The sequence below is a fragment of the Suricata suricatta genome, chromosome 6 (assembly GCF_006229205.1).
Source record: "Suricata suricatta isolate VVHF042 chromosome 6, meerkat_22Aug2017_6uvM2_HiC, whole genome shotgun sequence".
Taxonomy (NCBI): Eukaryota; Metazoa; Chordata; class Mammalia; order Carnivora; family Herpestidae; genus Suricata; species Suricata suricatta.
This window is the reverse complement of record NC_043705.1, coordinates 98,879,635-98,904,426: the sequence shown is the minus strand read 5'-3', so window position 1 is coordinate 98,904,426 and position 24,792 is coordinate 98,879,635. Positions and strand designations below refer to the sequence as shown.

Genomic DNA, 24,792 nt, shown 5'->3' with positions numbered 1-24,792 from the left:
TTTACCTTGCTGGCATCATCTGCACTGTGCTTTCTTTCCTCCTTGCTGCAGCCAAACTCATTTCCTTTCTTCATGGCCCTTCCCACCTTCATCACACTGTTCCCTCATCCTAGACTATCAACTCCTCGTGTTCTCAGCCTTCTCTAGCCCTCCTGTTTCTTTAGATTCCTAAATCCATGGGGCGCCTGGGTGGCTCCGTCGGTTAAGTGTTAGACTTCAGCTCAGGCCATGATCTCAGTTTGTGAGTTTGAGTGCTGCATTGGGCTCTGTGCTGACAGCTCAGAGCCTGGAACCTGCTTTGGGTTCTGTGCCTCCCCCTCTCTCTGCCCCTCCCCTGCTCACACTCTGTCTCCCTCTGTCTCTCAAAAATAAACATAAAAGAAAAAGAAAAAAGAAAAAGAAAATAAGCGTCCAAACCCTATTGTTCCTATGGACCAGCACTGCCATCTCCTAGGGAAAACGCTCCAGCCCCACATCTGCATGTGTCTCAGGACTGACACCCTGCCTGCTGAGGGTTCTCTGCAGGCAGGCGCTTTGTCTTGGGACTAGACTGGGAGCTCCGTGTGGAAGGGTATAGGCCTCATGCGTCTGTGTTTCCTCAGTGCCAGCCCCGCCTGCAGGGTTCTTGGTGCACTTTGGTGGATGGATGAGGGGGTGAAGGAGTCAATAAGGGGTGATGAGAGCATGGCTGGAAGGCAGAGCAAGGTCGAAGTTCGGAGCGTGGGATGGCAGCGGTGGATGGGGCCTCAAAGGCCATGGCATTGCCACCATCCTTGCTGGGAGGGGCAGTGGGCTTACAGCCAGCACTTCCCGAGGATGACTAACCTCAGGGCTCTGTTCCTCTAGGTCCTGCCCACTCATAAAGCAGCAAGTGCTTCCTCTTCAGGGGTTGGAGGGAGAGGTGGGGTGACTTAGGGGCTGAGCCCCAGCACGTGGAAGAGTTTATAAGCTGGGACACCGGGCCCCTCAGCGCTACGACTCTTCTTCCTCATCTCCCTGCCATCTGCCTTCCAGCTGTCCCAGCAGCATGGCCTTCAACGGCAAGTATGAGATCGAGAGTGAGAAAAATTATGACGAGTTCATGAAACGCCTTGGTGAGTGAATGTGTGAGTACCCCTTCCCAGGGCTGGCCTGTCACAGCCAGCTTGGGGCCAGGAACCCAAACTCTTTGAGGCCCAGAGGAGCTGAGTGACTAGTCCAAGATCACACAGCCAGTAGTTAGTGAGCTGGAGACTTGATTGGTTTTTTCATTCATTCAAACGTATACTGAACACCTGCTATATGCAAGGGCCAGTCTGCTGCTATTGATGGGGTGCCTGGGCATGATGTGCTGTAAATCAGGGGCAGGGATCATTAGAATCCAGGCCCCTATGATGAGATGATGAAGGGGGGCCACCACGTCCTGCCTGGGGAGAGGTGACCAAAGGGTTAGTATAGAGACCAGGTTTGAAAACTATGCATTCACTTGGCCATTCAATGGACATGGGCCTCCTCCTGGGCTAGAAACTATGGACAGAGATCAAAGACGCCACTCCTGTCACCATCCATTTGCAGCACTGTGTGTGAGGAGGCCACAGGACAGTGGCCCTGACAATCCTGCAGTAATCGTAGTGCATCAGCTAAGTCTGAGGCAGCATCATTGTCACGAGTCAGAGGACAGCCCTGGGGGGCCACAGAGGCCCTGAGAGCAGGGCACATGTGCCCTGGGGTCTTGGGGAGATAAGAGCCCTTCTGGGTCAATTATTGGGAGTGGCCCTCAAGGATTAGTGACTTGGCTTCCCCTACAACAGTCCCATGTGGAACAGAAGGGTGTCAACTGTAAACCTGGTTCTGCTGCTAGCCTCCACTGAGATGCTGAGCAGCCCCCTTCCTGCTCTGGGTCTTCATTGGCTAATCTGTGAGATAAGAGCCTTAGGAGACAGTGCGGACGGTCCCATTCATTCAAGGACATTGTGGGGTTGGCAGTGTCTGTTATATTTATGCTATGGTATTATCAGAAGAGCAGCTGATATTTATTGTCAGTTATATGTCAGGACTTTTATAAGACACTACCACTTTGATTTCAACCTTGCAACAGCCCTGTGAAATGGGCCCTATTATACCCATTTTGTCAATGGAAACTCTGAGGCTCAGAGATAGTGGCTCATCCAAGCTCATGGTTCATGGTAGAATTGGGATTTGTGCTCCTAACCATTGTGCTAGCCGGCCACCAGGGAGGAAAGCCCTCTCCCAAAGCCACAGGTTGTAAACAGCTCTTACCCGGCCGCTCTACTTGTCCCTGGGCCAGGGCTCCCCAGCGATGTTATCGAAAAGGGCAGAAACTTCAAGATTGTCACGGAGGTGCAGCAGGACGGGCAGAATTTCATTTGGTCCCAGCACTACCCGAGCGGCCACTCCATGACCAACAAGTTCACCATCGGCAAGGAATGTGACATGGAGACCGTAGGCGGCAAGAAGTTCAAGGTGAGAGGGCACTGGCCACCATTCCCTCCTCCCCCAAGTCTCTGGCTAACTTCTTGGTCTCAAGCCTGTCCCTTGGGCCTGTACCCCAAGCTGAGGCTCTGTTCTCAAGTTTAGCATCCAGCCCTTAAGTGCTTGAGTTACTTGGCAATGTAACCACTCCTGGTTTTTAATGCTACCCCCATAACAGACACTGTAACGAAATTGTTAAAAAATTGTTAACATTTGCCAAGCACTTAATATATCCCAGGCACTTGCCGAATACTTCACACATGTTAATGCAGTTAGGCCTACAAAGTTGCTACAATTGCTATCCTGTTTTATGGATGAGGGAGTTAGGCTGAGCCACTGGGTTAAACAGCTTGCCCGGGCAGCACAGCACCGGCCACACCTTCACACCCAGGCAGTCTGGCTTCAGAGAGCATAGCCCTTTTTTCATGCTGCCTTCCCAGTGTAGCCGAGAGTTTGACAGCCCTAGAATCAGACTTGTGTGGGTTTGAAACCGCAATCTTAGGTAAGAAAGAAGTAAAAGGTTACTGTCCTCATCCCATCCACTCTGGCCCCTCAGGTCTTCCCCCCATTCTGGGTCCCCTCTAGCTATAGTCCCAGCCATGACTGTGCGTAACTTTGCTCCCTAGACTGCCCCAGTGAAGAAGAAGTACTTGTAATGTTCAAATTTTGGCACTTGTGTATTTAAAAAATTTAACAATTCCTTGCGATGTCTTTCTGAGTCAGCACATATTGATTTGCCTTATTCTTTTTAATGCTTGCATAGTATCCTATAGTCTGGAAAGCCTACCATTCATTTACACTCCCTCGTTGACAGATATTTAGGTTATTTATGGGTGCACAGCCCAGACTGGATATTTAGGTTGTTCGCAATTACAAACGAAGCTGCCATCCACATCCTTGGATGGCTTCATTGGCGTCCTGTCAGTGAGGATCACAATGAACTCCGTAGCTAACAAGGCAGGCTCACCGGTGCCGGGCACTGTGCCAAGCACCTTACATATGTCAGATGAAACTGCTTAATCGTCATAATAACTCTGAAGTAGGTACAGTTACTACCTCTACTTTATCTTTTTTTTTTAACGTTTATCATTTTTTTTGAGAGAGAGAGACAGAGCATGAGCAGGAAAGGGGCAGAGAGAGAGGGAGACATGGAATCTGAACCAGGCTCTGGGCTCTGAGCTGTCAGCACAGAACCTGATGTGGGGCTCGAACCCACAAGCCATGAGACCATGATCTGAACTGAAGTTGGATGCTCAACCAACTGAGCCGCCCAGGTGCCCCTACTATACTCCCCCCCCTGCTCCCCTGCAGAGGTGAGAAAGCTGAGGCATAGCAAGGTTGACTGACTTGTGCTTGTTACCTGTATCTTCAGATATAGGTCATCATTTATCTACAAGGCAAACTAAATCCCAGAGGGGGCTGCTATGGCTGCAGGTAGCCCTTCCTCCCTGGGCCTCTGTGTTTTGGGGCCTCTGCCAACTCAGGCTCAGTATTATGCTTCTCTCCCAGGCCACCGTGCAGATGGAGGGGGGAAAGATAGTGGCGGATTTCCCCAACTATCACCACACCTCGGAGATCGTGGGTGACAAGCTGGTGGAGGTGAGTGTCTTGCTGGTTCCTGGCACAATGATGAGAACACTTTTCTGCCTCCAGCCATGGCCCCTGAGAGCCGGGCCTCTGGGTCGTGGCTCTGTGAGCATGTCCTGTGTGCCAGGCTCTGTGCTGACCGCCCCGTGTATATCATCTGGTTTGATCTTCACAGCAACCTGTTAGGCAGGGATTTTATCTCCACCTTCCAGGTGAGGAGGGGGCTAAGCAGTTAGCTGGAGGGCCCCTAGCTTCTATAACAGTCCTAGGAATTGACACTTGGCAGTCTGGCTCTGCCACCACAGGGGCACAAGTGTGGAAGCCCATGGGACCCTCTGCAGAATTTAATTGAAGTGAGGAGTCCAGGTGGGCCCTGCAAGGGCAGCCACCACGCTGCTCCACTTCCTCCAGGCCCTTCCTGCCAGACCTTCTGATTTTTCAAGAGAAGCTGGAAATTTGCACTTTGTGAAGTCTCCAGACTATTAAACATTGGTATTAAATTAGCCCGTTTAAAAAATGCAGGCAGGGCTAACACACACATTAGTGGATGGTCCCTTCCCACACTTGGTGCTCTGTAAACATAGGTCGGGGACCTGTTTTTTCTTCCTAGGTTTCCAGAATTTTCCCCAGGTGAAAGAAATGGATGTGAAATTAAAAGCAAAAGGAAGGCATTTCCACACTTCATTCCCCATTTTGTGAGCCTATGTCTTGGGCCAGAGCACCCTGGGGTCCAGTCTACCCTGCCCACGGCTCTCCAGAAGGGAAGCGATGCAGGAGATAGAGTTTGCCGCCCTGCTGCCCCCTTCTACTCTCTATTTCTCTCTCTCTCTCTCCCTTGTTTTGTTTTCATCTCAAACCCAGCCTAGAGGCCCAAGAGACTCAGTGACCTCTCATTATTCCCATTTTACAGACAGGCCATAGAGGCTCAGAGACAACAGGTAACTTGTCCAAGGCCACACGCCAGTTTGTACTGGAGGCAGTTTCCACTGGCTGACTTCTAAACTAGGCTCTCTGCCAGCTCTTCCCCGGCCAATGGATATCTAATTTTCTTTTATATCTAAAAATAAAAAGATGCCCAGTGTTTTAGAAAAATATATAAAAGAACAAAAGTGTCCATTTCTTCCTGGATGGAAATTGATCTCTCAGAGAATCTGGTAAAAGGTTTGGATACATTTTTACACTAAATGTCAGCCAGTGGGTTCTGACTCCCAGAAGCAAAGCTCCCTGGCCTGTGAGGTGTGTGGGGAGAACCCCGGGCAGGAGAACCAGAAGCAGGTTTGTGCCCAACGGGAAGCTCGATCTTCCCAAACTGAACAAACCTGTCCCCTGATTCCTAGGGTCTCCTGACCATGGAGCCCGTATGGTGTGAGCAGTGCTCAGGGTCCAGGGTGTCACACGCGCACACATGCACACATGCGCATATGCACAAGGGAACTGGCATGCACACACACAAATGCACATGCACACAGACTAGGCACCACAGAGAAGCTGTCTTGATGGCATAGCTCCCATTTCCAGAGACTGGGCTCATCCTGAACACCTCTGTCCTCCACCAGCAGGGAGTGCCTCGGCAGGCATCCGTCCTCCCCTCCAGGCACATCAGCACCCGTTGCCGCGTGCTCATCACAGCTCGAGACCAAGTCCCAGCCTCCTTCCTGCTTGCAGCTCCCCCTCCGCTCCATCCTGCTCCATGTACAAATCACACATCACTTCACATGCTGGCCTTGACAAAACTCCATTTGGCACCTGCCCACGTCCCGTGAGAAGGCAGCCTCCTCTTTTGGGTATCAGGACCAACTGACGATACATGTGTGCCCCACAGCAGTGGGTCCCTGATGGCCTGGAGCCCAGGACACAGCATGCAGCGGGCCTTCACTGAACAGCATCCTCTTGCCTGCCTTCAAGAAACTTTATACTACCCTGGGGGCAGGGACCCTATCTTCTCATCAGCGAACACAGGTGCCCCATAAGTGCTGTGCGTGCAGTGGCTGATGTGGCCTCTCGATCTTAGAGAGCTTACTTGACTCCTCTAGACTTGTTTTCCCATTTGTCCAATGGGTACAACCCTACAGCATCGTTGGGAGGATTAAATGAGATAACACAAGGTAAGTTCCTGAAGTGAATGAACTTCAATGAACAGAAGGGTGGAAGGTTATACTACAAAGAGCCACATCAGCCCTAACATGTTTAGCACTTTTGCCACATTGAGTCTGCTCAGTGACACGTGTGACAAATTGGGAAACAGGCTCAGAGGAGTGGTGCAACCCACTCACTTCTACTCAGGTCTGGGATTGGAGGCCAGTCCTCCTCCAGCTGTGCCCCATGTCACTTATCGGCCCCTGCACTGACTCCCTCTGTTGGGCTGCTTCTTTCAGATCTCCACCATCGGAGGTGTGACCTACGAGCGTGTGAGCAAGAGGCTGGCCTGAGCAAGCAGCCGGGGCTCCCAGGGGGCTATGAAGCCACCAGTAAAAGCTGGGATAAGAACAGACATTCTGTTTGCTGCAAGCCTCTTTGTCTTTGTGTTTTTGTTTTCTGCTGTCTGGGGGCAGTTTCTAGCTAGCTGGGGGTTGGGGAGCACCGAGGAGGGCTGCACAGGCCAAACCCTGGCACTGAGACCCCTGTGCAGTCTGCAGCGTGGCAGAGGGAGGCTTGGATGTGGTCTGCAATACTCCTGACCCCCTTGGAAGTAGCCAAAGGTGGTGTTCAAGAAGCATGGTGGACACACTTCTATGTGCCCTTATCCTGCCTTGCCACCCCCCTTTCTGTGGGTAGGGAGTCAGGGTTCCTTTAAAGAGATGGAGGTCACCTGGGAAAGATAACATATTGACTCTCACATGGGCCACAGGGCAGGGTGTATCAGACCGTGGGTAAGAATAGGAGTGGCATATAGGAAAGGGCCATGCGACTGGGCTCCAAGGCTGGCAAAGGAGGGACACACCAGGGCTTAGCCAGGAAGGTGTTTGGGCATAGCCATGACTCTGCTGTTAATTGGCTGTGGAGGCATCCTTCTGGGCCTCAGTTTACCTAGTACAAGGGGGACCAGAAGAAACAATGAGGGGCTGAGGAGAAATGAGAGTATGAGATGGCCAAGCGGCTATGGGAGGGACAAGAGGGACTAGAAGGGGCTGGGAAGTCCTGGTTTGGATAGCGGTGCCCTGGAAAAACTGAGGGGTTTGGCTGGCTGGGAAATCCGGTCAGAAGGGTCATTCTGACCTCCCGGTGGGTGCCTGCAGCCCAGCCCAGAGTTCTGAGACAGTGTCTGGGTCATCCCTGCCTGATTACTGAAGGGCACGAGAGTGGGGGCCTGGTATCAGCTTGCCCCCTGGCTAGATAATCCCTGACCCAGAGCACAGAATGGACCCTGTCCCCTCTCCTCTCCCCTTAGCAGTGTTCCTCACCTTGACTGTTTGCCCCGTATTTTTCTGTAGGATAATTCACTTATTTTTGCTACAACAGCAACTTTACATCACTTCTATATATGGAAAGCCAATATCATTTTTTGTAAATAGATGAAAACTATCAAAAAAGCCAAAGCTTGGGCACCTGGGTGACTCAGTCAGTTAAGTGGCTGACTTCAGCTCAGGTCATGATCTCACAATTCGTGGGTTTGAGCCGCGTATCAGGCTCTGTGCTGACCATTTGCTCAGAGTCCGGAGCCTGCTTCAATTCTGTGTCTCCCCTTCTCTCTGAGTGTCCCCTGCTCATGCTCTGTGTCTCTCTCTCAAAAATAAATAAATGTTAAGAAAAAAAATTAAAAAAAAAGCCAAAGCTGAACAACAGTGAGATCCTGTTGCCTGCCCAAAGCCCTTAACCTATGGTCTCCCTCTGTGAAGAGAGACATGTAGCAGACACAACAGCATCAATGGGCAACGTTTTCCTTGACTAATCAGAATCACTGCAAGACCACTGAAAAGAGAACAGACTCACTATGAGAGCTGATTGTCTGAGTTATCTTGAATGCCCAAGTCCCACATACGGGACGTTAGAAATAAGGTTTGCTCAATGCCTTACACAGGCTCCCGCACACAGCAGGTGCCTTCATAACTGCCACCTGACCCAAGGCCCTTCCAGCCCGTGTAACGTACAGCCTTTCACTGTCACGGGGCATCCTCGGCCTAGACAGATCGCATGGCTTGGCTTACTGGCAGCTCCCTCTCGCCTCCTCCCACATTCTGCCCTGAAACTTGTTTATCTTCCCAAGAACAGCACTCACCGCCCCCCCCCCCCCCAAGCCAGGACCCCTTGCATTCCATCGTTTTGCCAAGACTTATTGCTAATTAAGTGAACTAGGTAAGCATTAAATTAAACTAGCGTGTTGCTGTTTCCCCTCCAGACTGAATAATTACTCATAATGAGCTTGGGTAATAAGTCTCTAAATAACAGAGAGTTAGCCATAATTAGGCTGAAAATTGAGAGACTGAGAGAAAGTGAGAGGAGGAGGGAAGGGAGAGGTGAGGAGAGAGGATAGAAGAGAAAAGAAGGGGGCAGGGAGAGAGGGAGGCAGGGAGAAGGAGGAGGAGGAGGAGGGGGAGGAGAGAGATTGTCTTTAGTTTGGCAACTGATTCAAGGACAAATTCAATTGTTAGCAGGGGAGAAATTCTTAAGGCAGTGTTATTATACATCCACAGACTTAGAACTGCAGGACCTCAGAGCCCAACTAGTTTAAACTCTGTAGTTCACAGATAGGGAAATGGAGGAGACTCAGAGAGGGGAAGCCATTTGCCCAAGGTCACACAGCAGAGCAGCAGTGTCTGAGAATGACGTGGGGTCGGGCGTGTGAGCTGCTGAGTGCAGCTGGAGTAAGGTGAGCTGGAGCAAAGCATCTGTTATGCTGGCATCTTGCAGGAAGGCTTCCTCGGCCAGCAGGAGGGATATTGGTTAAGATCTTTAGTGCTGGAGACACATGGCCAGGGTCTGAATCCTTCTTTTACTACCTAGAAACTGTGTCGCCTCGGGCTAAGTCATCCATTCCTCTGAGTCTGTTTCCTCACCTGAAAATGGGAATAATAATTGTACTCACCTCATAGAGCTGTCATGTCATGCTACAAAAACACTAAATATTAGCTACTGCCACCATGCCCACCATCGCCTCTGTCATCACCACCGTCATCCTCAACCAAGTGCCTCCTTCACTAACTCAAGACATGTGGGCAAACTGCTGGGTTTACGTGTCTCACCTTGTCTGTGTAAAATGGGCCCATAATATCTCCCCTTCCTTCACAGGGGAGTTGTAAGGATAAAGTGTAAAAACCCACATTCACTGGCTTCCAAAAAGAGAAGCCTCCGTCACTTTTCTGCATTGTTCGAGATGCTATAGTGACTTCCTCCTCCACAGGCCTCAGTTCCAGTGCCCTTTACCCCAGGGATGACCCGCATCCTGACTCTTGGGAGTCATCTCTTTAACTCTGTGAGGGCAACTGTCTCTCTCCACCAAGTTTATCTGGGGGGGCAGGAGCTTTCAAAAGCATCTTTTAATTTTTTTAATTGTATAATATATTACTTTATTTTATTTTTTTAAAATAGTTTATTGTCAAATTGTTTTCCATTCTTTTAATTTTTTTAAAGTTGATTTATCTTTGAGAGAGAGACAGACAGTGAGAGCGAGGAAGGGCCAGAGAAAGAGGGAGACATAGAATCTGAAGCAGGCTCCAGGCTCTGATCTGTCACACAGAGCCCGGTGCGGGGCTCAAACTCACAGCAAGATCATGACCTGAGCCGGAGATGAATGCTTAACCAACTGAACCACCCAGGAGCCCCTCGAAAGCATCTTTAAACTCCACCACTAGGTGGCGCTCCACTACCCACCTGCTGCGCTGAGAACACGAAACTGTTAAGTTTATGTTGTGGGTTGGGGCAAGGGGTGGACAGAGACATCTTGAGTGATTGGGCTTTTGTGGCTGTGTGTGTCATCTAGCGGTGACATGGCATTGGAGGCCACATGGGCCCCTCAGGCATTTCTAAATTTGAAACCCATTCTTAACACCCATATTGAGACCCTGAGCCTACTTCAGCCCCAGTATTCCCTTTCGGAAAATGGTGAGGATACTAGCTCTTGGTGGTGTTGTGAGGACAAAAAAAGAATAGGGGGAGTAACAGAGCATGAGGAAAGTGTTAAATACAGGTCCTGGAGCATAGTAAGTGCTCAGCAAACAGTTATTAAGGGCCTTTCCCAGTGGTCCTACTGGGAGAATGGGCACAAACGGGGTTCAGAGCATTTACAGCAGGGAGAAGTGTGCAAACTTGGCCGTGCATGAGCACCTCCTGAGGTCCTGTTAAGAGGACAGCCCAGGCCGCACCCCAGACCTGGAGAACTGCCACTGTGAAGTGCTCCCTTGCCAGACAGGACTTTGGAAACTGGCCATTCCAGTCCCAGTCCTCCCATTTTGCAGAAGGCATGCCTTCTTGTGCATCCTGTCCGCTGTGTCTCTGGCAAGGGCAGCAGCCTGAAACACTGGTTGGAGCTGGCCCAGCAGAATCCTGAGTTCTTCCTTAGAAGCTAGAGCTTGGTCGGAAGACATGAAGCTCAGAGACTCACCTGAGTCCCCAAAGGGAGAGGCCCACTTATTCACATTCTTTTTCATAGAACTCACTCTTGAATAATGATACCATATAGTCCATGTTTTGTTATCATAAACCAGTAGCATAGCCCAAGCTGATAGCCTTCCCACCTTATAAATGAGGAGGCAGAAGTTCAGACTGGAGAGGTGGCTTTTCCCAAGGCCACCTAGCGAAGAGTAGACCCACCCATACCTTCCATCTCTGAGGCCCAGTGTTCTGGTCTATATGCCAGAAGTCGCATGCTTCCAGCCCAAGAACTATTCTAACTATTGGTCTTCTATTGTGTTAATAATTTTTTAAATTTAATTTTTAAATTCAATGAGAAATTAATATGTTTCCTAGAAAGCACAGGTTTCCAGTGTCTCTGGAAATCTGAAAGTTCTGCAATGTGGAGTTACACCCTTGAAAGGTTAGTAATTGACCAGAGCTGAGTAGGAGTCATATCCTCCAGGGAGACACTGGTGTCAACACAGTACCCACCACGTCACGCTGTCTCGGTCACCCAGCTGGCTTCACTATTTTACCTGCTTGGTCCCAGTGAGCATCTGGACTCGAGACTCCTGCAAAATGCTATGGCCTTTCTGCTAAAATTAAAGTCACAAATGTCTTCCCTGAGGAACAGAAAAAGAGGTGAATGAGGGCTGTCAGATTGTTTCCTAAGCACTTAGGGCCAGGGATTGCCAGAGGCAGGTTCCCTCCCGGAGGGGGGGGTGCTCTGGGGAAGCCCCCAGCCTGGTCTCAGATCTCCACCTTCACAGATGGGGGTCAGGGAACTCCTCCCAGATCAGAGCCTGCTGGGGACAGACAGATGGAGACATAAATCACATTAGCTTGTGGCAGATGTGCAAGAAGCTATGTTTCTATATTTCTGCCTGCATGTGAGCACACTGAGAATGCCTGCCACCCGGGACATCAGGAGCACGGACGCCTGGCAACTCTTGTGTGACTCCACATTCATTATTCTGTCATGTCTTCCCCACCAGCTGAGTGAAACGGTCCGCAGGGACAGTCACAGAGCCTTTCACCCATTCGAAACCCTTGACTGAGGTACTACTACAAGGCGGCAGGGCAGATTCGGAACTGCCTGGGTCTGAATTGCGGCTCCTTCCTTCCCCACTGCTGTCCTCGGGCAAATAACCTCCCTGTGCCCCCATCCTCTGATCTGTAAAGTACAGACAATAACAGTTCCTACCCTGTAGGGTTACTAAGATGGTTATCAAAAATATGAGCAAATGCTTTAGCATAGTACTTTATACACTGTAAGCGCTCAGTAAATGCCAGATGCTGTGATTACTGTGACCATCACCAGGTGGTAATATTCTTTATAGTCTATTGGGGGGAAGGTAGCTTAGGCCACAGCCCTCACACCATGTTCACAAACGAAAAAGGTCATTTCAAATGGCTTTAACAGCAATGAAGAAAAGGAAGAGTAATGAGTGACTAAGGCTATTACAGAGACCTCGCTGGGGGGTGGCACGGGAGTTGAGGTTTCTTAACCTTGTACGGTTGTTTGGGGCTTGACAGTTCTTCATTGTGGGGGCTGTCCTGGGCTGTGGCATGCTGAGCAGCATCCCTAGCCTCTATCCACTGTATGCCTGCCTCCCTCCACCCCAGGGGGGACAACCAAATATTTCTCCATGCATTGCCAAAAGTCCTCTAGGAGACAAAAATGAGCCCTGCTGAGAATCACTGAAGGATTAACAGAGAAGAGCATTCACATGACAGAACAGATGGCTTTGGGAGAGACGGACTTTGAACCCAGAGGGCAGTGGAACATTGACCCCAACCCTAATCCGGAAGAAGCAGGTTCTCCTAGGAAAATGGATCTGCATGTCCAAACCCTTCACACAGAAATACTAAATAGGACAAGACAACTAAATCTGGAACAAAGTCTAGGTCTTAAACTCAGGTGGCGCAGAAATTCAGCCTGGAATGCGGTTTCCTTATTCTCTCCTTCGGGCCCAGAAACCAGGGCCTGCACATTTAGTCCTTTATTGGAACTTCAAAGAAAGCTTGCATCTGCATCACTAGGAAGCCAGCTAAAAATGCAGACTCCCAGGCCTGCTGCTCTTGGAGAACGCTCCAGCTCAGTCTGCAGCTTGCTCAGGTTTGAAAATCTGCACTGAACTATGTCAGCCCTGGCAGAGCCTTTAAAGGCATCTCTATGCTTTGGTTTGTTTTTTAAGTTTATTTATTTTGAGAGAGACAGGGAGACAGAGTGGGGGAGGCGCAGAAAGAGAGAGGGAGAGAGGCAGGGAGTTTGAGAATCCCAGGCGGGCTCCTCACTGTCAGCACGAAGCCTGATGCAGAGCTCAAACTCACAAACCCTGAAGATCATGACCTGAGCCGAAATCAAGAGTCGGACACTTAACCGACTGAGTCACCCAGGGGCTTTTCAAGCTTTTTCAAGCTTCCCGAACTACTGGCCCCAGTGCAGGAAAGAAGGAACTCTAACCCAGAATGCCCATGTGCGGGAGAGGCACAAGTCGATCCCTCTGGTTGAAGGAAGGCAGGGGCCCTGGGCTTCTGCGGCTAGGTGTCTAGAGCTCAAAACCACCCATCAACTCAATTATCCCTATATTAAGAGGTGGAGAAACTGAGGCCTAAAGGCAGAGGGACAGTAAAGTGGGTGTTCTTGCTAAGGAACTTTATTGTTGAGTCCCCAACACCTAGACCAGCCTCCTGCCTTGCCTGGCTTGATCATGGCAATGGAGAGGACTGCCCCGGGCCAGCCCTGCCTGCTCACACACATGGTTCCCAAACCCCCCTGGGGCCGGACGTCAGCTTCATGCCCTGAGCAGCTCTCCCCACGCCTCCCCTTCCTGACTACAGGCACCGGTGCCTGGTGAGACCCGTTCAGCTCCACATGGACACCAGGTCCCCAGGATGGTCCTCTTGCAGGATCCTGGGCGAGCAGAGGGCAGGGCTCTCTTCCCTGTCAGGAAAGGGTCTGACACTCTCCATAGTAGCAGATGCCCTGTTCCATCGATTCTACGATATGTGTATTCTTAAATTTTAACATTCTTGAAATCAGACTGCAGTATTTAATCAGCGGTATCTTAAACATTGTGTCATGGCTTAGTTGGCAAGTTTTTCTTGAATTCTCTCACAGGTCCATAAAATAATGGTGCATCTTAAAGTAGACCTTATGTTTGGTTTTCACGTATGTTATGTTGCTTAATCCTCATGAGAACCCTGTGAGGCAAGTGTTCTGACCCCCATTTTAGCAGGTAAGAAGACTAAGGCTCAGAACAGTGGAATCGACTGCCTCCTGATAGCTGGTAAGTGGTTGTGGTGAATCTTATGTGGTAGCTTGGCTAGGCTATGGTGCAGTTCAGTCAGACACTAGTCTAGATGTTCCTGTGAAGGCCTTCTGTAGATGCGATTAATATTTAACAATCAGCTGGCCTTAAGTAAAGGAGACTCCTCTCCACGTGGGTGGGCCCCATCTAGTCAGGTGAAGGCTGTAACAGCAAAAACAGGTTTCCTTAAGATGGAATTCTGCCTCAGAGACTGTAACAGAAATCCTGAGCTTCTGGCTTGCCCTACAGATTCTGAATTTTTAAAAAAATATTCGTTCATTTTTGGGAGACAGAGAGACAGAGTGCAAGCAAGGGAAGAGCAGAGAGAGAGGGAGACACAGAATCTGAAGCAGGCTCCAGGCTCCAACCTGTCAGCACAGAGCCCAATGTGGGGCCCGAACCCACGAAACATGGGCTCATGACCGGGATGAAGTCGGATGCTTAACCAACCGAGCCACCCAAGTGTCCCTGCCCTACAGATGTGGACTCAACTGAAACATTGACTCTTACTGGAACTTCCAGCCTGCTGGCCTGCCCTACAAACTCCTAACTTGTCAGCCCCACTGTGTGAGCCAATTAGTTAAAGTAAATCTCTCTGGGGTGCCTGGGTGGCTCAGTCAGTTAAGTGTCCAACTCTTGATTTCGGCTCAGGTCATGATCTCGCAATTCGAGGTTTTGAGCCCTGCGTTGAGCTCTGCATTGACAGTATGGAGCCTGCTTGGGATTCTCTCTCTAAAATAAATAAATAAACATTAAAAAGTAAAAAATAAATAACTATCTCTGGCTACCTATATGATGGGTTCTGTTTCTCTGGGGAACCCTAACCACTAGCAGTAGGGCATGGATGTCAAGCTCCACCCCTACCGCGGTGTGCCCAGCAAGGCCCGGCCTCACAGGAACGTCTCGTGCAGCCCACCCCCACAGCCTCTGGGCGGGAGCAGAGACACCCAGGGGGCTGGCTGAGAGCAGAAGGCCAGGAAGAGAACGGAGAGCAGGAGTAGGGGATCCTTTTATTGCAGGACACCTTGTTCGGTGTGCTGGGCTGGCTGTGAGGCTCTACTGGGGGCCCCTCACAGGCCCCAGTCCCAGGCCAGACAGACACAGTAACTTGGCACCCAAACCAGTCTCACATAAATAGAAGGAGGTTGGCAAAGGAAAAAGAGAAAAGCAACAAACAAACGTGTAGTTTCCCACACTCTCGTGACGCAGCGGCAGCGGCGCCTCACTCGCGCCACCTCTTCTTACTCTGCTTCCGCACGAAGCCTTCATCTGCTCCCCTTCGGATCCAACTCGGCAGCACACGGCCGCCTTCCTGGTAGTCCCTGAGCCAGTCTCCTGGACTGACTGGCCAATAAGCCAAGAAAACCAAGATGGGTTCTTCTCGAAACAAACAAAAAATGTTTCCGTGGTTCTTCACACCTCCCAGTTCTGATGGGTGCAGTGTCCCCCCGGACTCGGAACCACCAAAAAAACAGAACGAGCACAAGCTGCAAATCAGAATAAGAACATATTGCACATGGTTACGAGTCTTCCTGAGGGTCCTCTTACTGCAGGTGCCCAAACACTGGCTTGCGATCCAACCAGTCGCTTGCCTGGCAGGATGTGTGACGTGCACCTCCGTCCGTGCCCCGCTCCCCGACTCCAGCTGGCATGAAGCAAACATTCCACATTGCCAGCCTTCCCTATGAGCTGAACTCACGCACCGCTGCACCCGGTAGAGGGGGGTGAGGGTTGTTGGCTGTAAACTTCTGTCTACCTTTCAACCACCTTTCCTTCTGGGTGGCTGTCGAAGTTCTCCAGGTGAACACAGCATCTGAGACGGGGAATTTTCTTGAGCCGACAGCCTGGGAAGCGGCTCTCCCCAGCCACATGCTTGTTGTTACAAGCTGGGTCCAAACCTACAGCCCTTGCGTGGGACAGGCAGTGTGGCGATCAACATTTTTTTCTCTCCTAAGGAATTTTCAAGTATCGCAAAATCCCTGATGCAGTATGTAAACAAGGTATCTTGCTGAACACGAACAGAAAGCTAGGTCACTTCAGGAAGCAGCAGCATGTGAAATATCTAAAAGGCCAAATAAGGTTTCAGGTATAAAAACAAAGGCAAGACAGCCGCCCACCGTGCCTCGGAAGGCTGATGCTCAGGCGCGCGCGCACACACACACACACACACATACACACACACACACACACAGGCTCTTCTGTATGGAGCCAGGGAAAGAGCACCCAATGTGGCACCTGCTGGAGGTCCTGAGGACACGTCAGGCAGTCCCCTTCTTTTTCAGTGTAGCTGCCACTGGCGAGGAGTAAGAAGTCTTTGATGCTAAAAACCAGACATGCTCATGGACTGGTGGTGTGCATCCAGTTTCCAGTCTCCTGGCCTCTCACCAGGTCTTTCTCATTGGATGGGGTCCCTCCTCCGGAGGACAGTGGCCGAGCCACCCCCGCAGCCCAGCTACACAGTGGAAGACATTTTCCAGAGGAACGCTCTTGGGAGAGGGATGTCATGGACTGTTTTGCTGGGGGTCAGCTTTATTTAAAAAGAACACGAACCCTGTTTAAGGGCAACAATGAGGCTGTGGGGATGGCCTCCCCATGGCCTTACTCTGCTGAGCTTCCCTCACCTGTGTCCTCCACCTCTGCCGGTGGGTCTCCAAGGGCTCCCTGTGTGGCCAGACGGTGTCCTATCTGTCGAAACAGCCCGTGGGGAACGTGTGGCTTCCACTGAAGTAGCTGCTTCCGTAGGTGGTGGCGAGGCAGTGCCTGGGCTCAGCTGCGATGGCCATCTGCAAGCTGAGGGGCGCGGGGAGGGACACCGGACACACGTCCAAGGGCTGGAGGGTGGGGTACAGGGCATGGAGGGAGGAGCCAGAGCCCCCAGAGAAGAGGCTCCCAGAGCGGTGTGCCTGCAGCGAGTCCCGATAGGCCAGGCATAGGTCCTGCACGGGGGTCTGAAACTGTGTCAGGGCTGGCGTCGTCGGCTGGCTCAGGGTGGGGTAGGTGGGTGGCTGGAACAGCACCTGGGTGGTGGCAGGGGGCGTGCCGGGCACCATTGCCAAGGCCTGGCTCTTGACCGCAACAGCGTCCTTGAAGACATTGTCATAAGCTCTGAAAGGAAAGGACCTGAGTGAGACTTGAGGTCCAAGGCCACGGCAGCAGACACCTGAGAGCCCCTCCCTTCTTGCTAAGTGGGATTTGAGATCAGTGCGCTGTGACCTCAGGGCGGCGTCCAGCCCACTCACTGCCTGCAGCACGGCCTCCCCTGTTCTCTGACTAAACTCACACTTCAGACCTATGCCACGATTTGCTTCCTACAGAAAACCTCTTTTGACCCCTAGAGACTAGCCTGTCCCCCAAGCCCTTGTGCTGCCCCATCTCGGCAGTCAACCCCCCAGATAATACCTTCTGGGCTACCACCTAGTCCCTGTACAGAGCACAAGCTCCAGGGGGAGGGGCCCTCTGCTTTCACTAATCACTATATCCAGGAGAGGGGCCCTCTGCTCTCTCTCATCACTGCACCCAGGGGGAGGGGCCCTCTGCTCTCACTCATCACTGCATCCAGGGGGAGGGGCCCTCTGCTCTCGCTCATCACTGCATTCAGGGTAAGAGGCCCTCTGCTCTCCCTCATCACTGCACCCAGGGGGAGGGGCCCTCTGCTCTGACTCATCACTGCATCCAGGGGGAGGGGCCCTCTGCTCTGACTCATCACTGCACCCAGGGGGAGGGGCCCTCTGCTCTCGCTCATCACTGCATCCCTGACTTCTGGCACTTAGAGGAGCACCTCTGCCTTCAAGGCACCTGCAAACAGTTCTCAAGTAAATGGCCCCTGGGGCCTAAGTTTCACCTTCTGGAAAAAGAACCAAAGGTTTATTTCCATCACAAAAAAAAGCTTCTCATAAAGCTTTTTGAAATAAACCCATTAGAGGCTCAGGTAAGACAGGAGCAAATGGAGGCTACAGATCTGAGAAGGGGGCCAACTCGAAGCCATAACTAAGGTGATGAGGCAGGGCCGATGGCCAAGGATCTGGGGGCATTTAACTGCACTCAGACTAGACCATGTGCTCTGGTTCTGGGCACCTTCTACAAGGAAAGATTTTATTTTATTAAAAATAATTTTTTTTAATGTTTATTTATTTTTGAGACAGAGTGAGATGGAGCGTGAACAAGGGAGGGACACAGAGAGAGGGAGACACAGAATCCAAAGCAGGCTCCAGATGCCTAGCTGTCAGCACAGAGCCCAGTATGGGGCTCGAACTCACAGACTGTGAGGTCATGACCTGAGACAAGGTTGGACGCTTAACTGACTGAGCCACCCAGGTGCCCCATACAAGCAAAGATTTTAAAACAAGGCCCAGGGAGCAGGGCAGAGACAAAGGCAGACACTAGCACAGCTTCCCACCTCAGGACGCTGAGAGGCAGCTCTCTAGGGGCCTGCCCCATTGTCAGGAGGGCCAGTATCCAGAAGATGCTGCCATATGCTGGGTGGAAGAGGGACAGGCAGCAGCCAGGCTGGGCTTCTCTGTCCTGTCTCCTCCTGTGGTCACTGCTGAGGACTTGCACCTTCAATATCAGTTTCATGGTGTTGGGTCTGTGTTGTCTCTATGCACCTTCTCTGATACACTGACCATGTCCTCCCTACGTTTCCGAGTGACACTTGCAAGGAGGCCATGGTTTCTTATGTTAAGTCACTCTGGGCTTAGGTGGCTAAGAGGTCAGCTTTGTGGCCATATCTGGTAAAAGTAGCTTATCATAAGTCTCTCGGTGTAATCACCCGTAAGACTGACGGATACTCAGGGATTCAGATCAAACAGCCCCGACACTCAGAAGGGTGTGTACATCACCTTCTCTTCTCCCCAACTCCTTGAGCTTAAAATTGCAAACTCAAAGCTACCCCAAATAGGAAGGACCAACTATGTAAACTTTATTCTCTCAGGAGTCACTACGGCCCACTTCCTGTGAGACACTAGTTGGGGGAACTACCCAAATCTTCTGACTTTGAAAGATCTCCTGAGGTGGGTCTTAAGAGCAGGTGCCTCGATTATTCTGGAAACAAGGAAAGATTAGGGATGGAACTTACACCAGCAGGATTTCAATGCATGTGCTGAGATGTTCCAGAGAGTAATTTGAGATCCTTTGTAGGTCTTTGGTCCAGTAGGGAGAAAGCTGAAGGCAAATCCTGGAGGCCCCGACACAGGCTGCGGCCACCACAGAAGGCTGGAATTTGTAGAAAATATGATCTGAAAGAGAATCACAGAAGTCGGCTTCACAGAGCCTCACTGTGGAGTCCCAGTGGCTGTCCTTCCTGGCCTGTGCCTCCGAGAACTGGCAGACAAGTGATTAGGTTCAAGGTTGTTCATTGCTGCATACGTGCACAAGATGAAAAATTAGAAACAGTGTGAAGTTCCATTCCTGAATCTTAAACACCTTGGCTCTTGGTCTGGAACTTCTGGTGTCAGTCTCAAGTAATGAGTATTCAAAATTTCACCCATAAGTTCCAGGGGGCTGCAAAGAGAACCCACAAAACATGTGTCTCTTCTTTGGCTATTACGGGTGAATGACATACCATTTGAAAGGCTTCTTTCTTGGGGTATGACTATAGGTTACTTATTAACAATGACAAAGCCTGGCCTCCAGTGAGCACTCAATAAAAATTTGTTGAATGAATGAATGGTCACAAACATTTGATATTGATAACTAAAACCAGAACTTGACTTAGTTTACTAAGGAATCTTTCCCCACCCTCAGCTTTACTGACATATAATTGACAAATTAAAAAAAAAACTATACATACTTAAGGTGTACAACATGATCCCTTGGTATACGTATACATCATGAAATTAATCTTAATGTCCTACTAAGATATCTGGCAACATGGTGAAGCTGGCACTACTTATGTACAAAGGCAAACTGTTCAAATTTCCACGCTTTTCCTGAATGGTCCTGGTTATCTGTGCATTATCTTTCTCTCTTACATTGTTTATGATTTTTGATGATTTCCACATTTGCCTGTGAAAGTGTGAGTCAAGCACCTGGCATTATGGTTATAGGCACAGTCAGTCGCAGAGTAAGATCCCTCAGGTTCAAACCTTAGCAGTGGCCTTGGGTAAGTTACTTCACTTCTTGGGCATGAGTTGAGGAAATGGATTTGTAAAACAGGAATAACAGAAGTGATTTTCATGTGGAGTCATTGTGAAATTCAATGACATAATATACACAAAGCACTAAAATAAGGTACCTGGTACATGGTACGTGCTCAATTTAATTGTTTATATTGTTACTGGGGACTGTTTTGGTTTGTGGTGGGTTATCAGGTATTGTATCAACAGTATTTCTGACCTGGTATTTTAACTAATACCTAGATTTTAAGTCAATGGGAGCAGTAGGATTCAAACGAGGTTCCCAAACAGGACAACTTTATTGCTAAACGTTATTACTAAAACATACCCCCTCCCCTATCCTATCTATACAATCATGGCTCTTCTGGAATGACCTACTTGCAAATCTGTCCCATTTGGATCTCTTGGGATGTGCCAGGTTATCATAAGAAAAACTACCAGGTGATCAGTAAGTTTGCAGGGTGGCCTCATTGCTCTTTTACATGGTGTTGGCAGGACACTGGGAGAATCCTAGCTCCTCCTTTGTGTATCCCCTGTGAAGCGGCAGTGATCTGGGTGGATGAGCCCTGGTCAGCAAGAACTCCCCAGGTGGACATGCCTGTCAGATCCCGGCCTCTGTGCGGGTGGGGAAGGGGCTAACAGGTCCTGGTGTGGGGCCGCACCTTGCAGGGTAACCTCTAGGAAGTAGTGGGCATACTCCTTGAGGCACTCTTTGGTCTTGCGGGGGCAGGTGGTGGGCCAACTGTGGCAGTGCCCGTCCTTCTGGCTGACGGAGGCCGAGAGGTAGTAGTCCAGAAAGTGGGCGGGCGTGGGCACACACAGGTTCCAGCTGAAGGCTTCCAGGAGCAGCAGCTCCGTGCTCAGCAGCTCCTTTTTGGTGAGGGTGAAGTTCTGGCTGTTCAGGACCCTCGTACTGTTTATCTGCTCCAGCTTGGGCACGTGGTCCTCCCTGTCCTCGAATTTACCTGCGGGAGAAGCAGACGTTACTGGAAGATGGCCCTTGCCTGCACCCAGGAAGCAAAGGCCTACCTCACGGTGCCTGGACAGCCCTGGCACAGAGCACAGAAAGCCAAAAGGCCCCACTGCAGAGTGACTAAAGGCACACATTCTCGATCTGCCAAACCTGGGCTTGAATCCCCAAGCCATCACCTCCAGCTGTGTGATCATGTACAGGAGTCTCACCGTTTCCGTGCCTCAGTTCCCTCACTGTAAAATGGAACCTAAACCTCTCGACTTTTGTCAGATACAATGAGAAAATGCACACCACATGTTCAGGCCAGTGCGTGGAACGGAGAAGGCACTCCACGGCAGTTAGCGGCCACAGGGAGGGCCTGGAGAATAAGGAGCCCTGTCTCCACTCCTGCTTGGTCCTCACTAATGCAATCTCAGGACTGGTCAGGGTGTCAAGACAACCACAGTCAGAATACCCTTGAAAATTTGATCCTGTCCCCCTGACATGTAGAAAAGCCCCTCAATGGCTCTCCACTGTTCTCAGCACTGGGTTTATTTATTTAAAAAATTTTTAATGTTTATTTATTTTTGAGAGAGAGACACAGTGTGAGTGGGGGAGGGTCAGAGAGAGAGGGAGACACAGAATCCAAAGCAGGCTCCAGGGTCTGAGCTGTCAGCACAGGGCCCGACGTGGGGCTCGAACCCACAAACTGTGAGATCATGACCTGAGCTGAAGTCAGACGCTTAACCAACTGAGCCACCCAGGTGCCCGCTTAGTACTGGGTTTAAACTCTGTCAATAGCTTTTTAGCTTGAACTCCCTCTGAAACAGTTTGCTTAGGAAGTAAGTTTAGGAATGACTGGTAAGTGGGAGAAGACAGGAAAGGGAGGAAAGCCAGAAAGGGAACATGATCTTGAAGTTATCTGTACCCTTGTGTTCACTGCAGCATTAATTACAATAGGCAAGACTGAGAAACAACCTAAGTATCCACTGACAGATGAACAGATAGAGAAAATGTGGTATTTATGTACAACAGAATAATATTCAGCCATGCAAAGAAGGAAATCCTGCCATTTTTGACAACATGGATAAACCTTGAGGGCATTATGCTAAGTGAAATAAATCAGGCTGAGAAAGACAAAAACCGTATGATCTCACTTATATGCAGAATTGAAAAAAGACAAACTCAAAGGTACAAAGAGCTGACTGGTGGCTTCCAGAGGCAGGGAGGGTGGGAACTTGTGAAGGGGGTCAAAAGGTACAAACTTCTGGCTATAAATTGGCCCTGGGGATGTAGGCTGCAGCATGGTGACTAGTTAACAATGCTGTGCTGTATATCTGACAGCTGCTAAGAGAGATCTTAAAAGTTCCCATCACTAGAAAAACATTTGTAACTGTGTGAGGTGATGGATGTCAACAGGTACACTTATCAAATCATTTTTATACACTTGAAAATGAATACAATGTTATGTGTCAATTATATCTCAGTGAAACTGGGGCGAGGGTGACACTGTGGACTTCCGAGACCCAACTCCCACCTTCCTCCTCCCTTGGATTGCCATGTTGAGACCATCACGTAAGGAAGCAAGCCTAGCCTGCTGGTGGTGGAGAGGCTACAAGAACAGAGGTACCCCGGCGACAGCCAGCGCCAACTCTCAGACAGGAGAATGAAACCATCCAGGACCTTCTGGCACAGCCCCTCTAGCAACTGTCTGAATGAGTGTCTGAACCCGCAGAGGAAACCCCATACAACCCAAATTGCCGGGTGTTCTTTTTTTAATGTTTATTTATTTATTTTGGGGAGAGAAAGAGAGTACAAGCAGGGGAGGAGCAGAGAGAGGGCAAGAGAGAATCCCAAGCAGACTCCAGGCTCCAAGCTGTCTGCCAGAGCCCAACGAAGGGCTTGAACTCACAAACTGGGAGATCATGCCCTGAGCTGAAGCTGGACATTTAACCATCTGAGCCACCCATATGCCCCACACATTACTGTTGTTTAAATTGCCAAGTTTGGACATTATTCGTTGGGTGGAAATACAGAACTGGGATACACAGTCATATCCCTGGGCAGTGGCAACAAGATGTGAAACCCCACAAACAGGCACATCACATGGCTCAGAAGGTACTGAAGGAACAATGAGCAAGTACCGGAAGATCCTGGAAATAAATCCAATGAAATAAAGCCACTTGGAGTTAGATACAAGCAAAAATTAAACACAAGCCTTGAGTTATCCTCCAGGGTCAAGGGAACCAAGGTATTTACAGAAAATCCCCAGGGGTTCCCAGTGGTGGAGAGCCCCAGTGGCAGCCTCCACTGGGAGAGGCTCTGCAGGTGGGGCGGCTGTGGGCCCCCCAGCCTAAACCCACCTCACCCTGCCGAAACCACTTGCACCTGGCTGAGGCCTCTGTCACTGCACTCTCTGAAAGCTCCATGCCCCCTGTGCCCATGAGCCTTCATCTACACAGCCTGGCTCCCCCTTCCCCCTCCCCTCTTCACATGCCAACCTCTTCCTGTCCTTCACCCTTGAAATCACTGCCCCTTGGAAGCCTTCCGCGACCACTGTCCTCATTCTGGGCAATGCCCACATCACATGGTGATCCCTGAGGCCTGGCCTTGGTATGGCTGCCTGTGGCCTCTGAGCCCAGCCTAACCAGGAGCAGAACTCTGCTGAGTGAGTATTGGAAGAGGCAGTGGGGTGGCCCAGCTGAGCTCAAAAAGCACAAGACAAAGGGTCCACACACCTGTGCACATCTGTGAGCACCCTGTGACCCAGTTCCCATCAGACTTTCATGCTTCTTAGGAGAGATGAGGAAGTAACCATTTCAGGCCACCTTACAGAAGATACAACACATTTCTCAGGAAGGCCTTGAAATATGTCACCAAGAAACGAAACAGGGGACTCTGGGCAGCCAGAGTCTCTATCTTCCCAGCAAGCCTTAAAAGAGCTGCTAAGTGGGCAAAGATGGTGTGCTGAGAAGCTCTGGTCTTCAATGGGCAGGACGTGAGCAGATGGAAACATACAAAACAGAAGAGTGGAGACTGATGGCTGACCGGTTCCCACGCAGCTTGCAGCCACCCCAGGGCCTCTGCTGCCAGAGCCCTATCCAGCAGGACCCAAGCCTGGCAAGGCACCGCCTCCACACCCCACACCTTTCCCGGTCTTGCATGCATGGGCAACTCAGGCAGGAAAGGCAAGGTCAGTGCTGCCCAAGGCAGCCCCCTGTATGTCTGGAAATCCTGGGGTGGGGCTGGCTCTCCACCAGCCAGCACCCACACCCTCCCCGAGTGCGGGACCTCTCCTCCGGCTGTGAGTGTGCATCCCTTCACTCATCTTACTGTGTGTCCTCCAGCGCTCAGTGTCATCAAGGCACTTCTCATGCTCAGATTGCTTAACCACAAGTATTACTATTAATGGCTAGCACCTGACCAATAGGTCATTAATGGGCCAAAGCCCACGAGGACAGGAACCGTGTCTGACTTCTTTGCGGCGGTGCCTTATAGATAGTAGCTGCCCAATGAATATTCGTTCAAAGAATGAATGGTAGTCTCTCTCTCTCTTTATTTATTTATTTATTTATTTTCTGAGAAAGTGTGAGTAGGGGAAGGGGCAGAGTGGGAGAGAGGGACAGCGAATCCTTAAATTTATTTATATTGACAGAATGAGAGAGGGGCAGAGAGAGGGCCAGAGAGAGAGGGAGAGAGACAGAATCGCAAGGAGGCTCAGTGCTGTCAGCGTAGAGCCTTCAAAGTGGGGCTGGAATCCATGAACCATGAGATCATGACCAGGCCCAAACCAAGAGGTGGATGC

The 24,792-nt window shown here is 50.4% G+C and overlaps 2 protein-coding genes across 7 annotated transcripts in view; one reads left to right on the top strand and one right to left on the bottom strand.

Annotated features, from left to right (window-relative positions):
- The window catches only part of CCNJL (cyclin J like), a 114,648-nt gene that overhangs the window by 42,209 nt on the left and 47,647 nt on the right, over positions 1-24,792 (bottom strand). For 3 of the 6 annotated variants that reach the window (XM_029942915.1, XM_029942914.1, XM_029942916.1), the window contains 3 exons: positions 20,698-21,000; positions 18,997-19,156; positions 16,424-17,027 (listed from right to left, as the gene is read on the bottom strand). In XM_029942915.1, coding sequence (XP_029798775.1) covers positions 16,604-17,027; positions 18,997-19,156; positions 20,698-21,000 — 887 coding nt within the window. In that variant the 3' untranslated portion in view covers positions 16,424-16,603. Of the gene's footprint in view, positions 1-14,913; positions 15,985-16,423; positions 17,028-18,996; positions 19,157-20,697; positions 21,001-24,792 lie in introns of those variants that run through there. The other 3 variants (XR_003910206.1, XR_003910207.1, XR_003910208.1) reach the window with 3 other exon arrangements.
- On the top strand, positions 957-6,567 carry FABP6 (fatty acid binding protein 6). The gene is made up of 4 exons (XM_029942917.1): positions 957-1,094; positions 2,288-2,463; positions 3,982-4,071; positions 6,435-6,567. Exons 1-4 carry the CDS (start codon positions 1,028-1,030, stop codon positions 6,486-6,488), a joined length of 387 nt encoding a protein of 128 aa, XP_029798777.1. The 5' UTR covers positions 957-1,027; the 3' UTR covers positions 6,489-6,567.

Bases quoted from the DNA above. Each gene is read 5' to 3' on its own strand.
- FABP6 (XM_029942917.1), top strand. From the start codon at position 1,028: ATGGCCTTCAACGGCAAGTATGAGATCGAGAGTGAGAAAAATTATGAC. The intron at 2,464-3,981 runs GTGAGAGGGCAC...CTTCTCTCCCAG, and splicing joins TAGGCGGCAAGAAGTTCAAG to GCCACCGTGCAGATGGAGGG. The intron at 4,072-6,434 runs GTGAGTGTCTTG...TGCTTCTTTCAG, and splicing joins TGGGTGACAAGCTGGTGGAG to ATCTCCACCATCGGAGGTGT.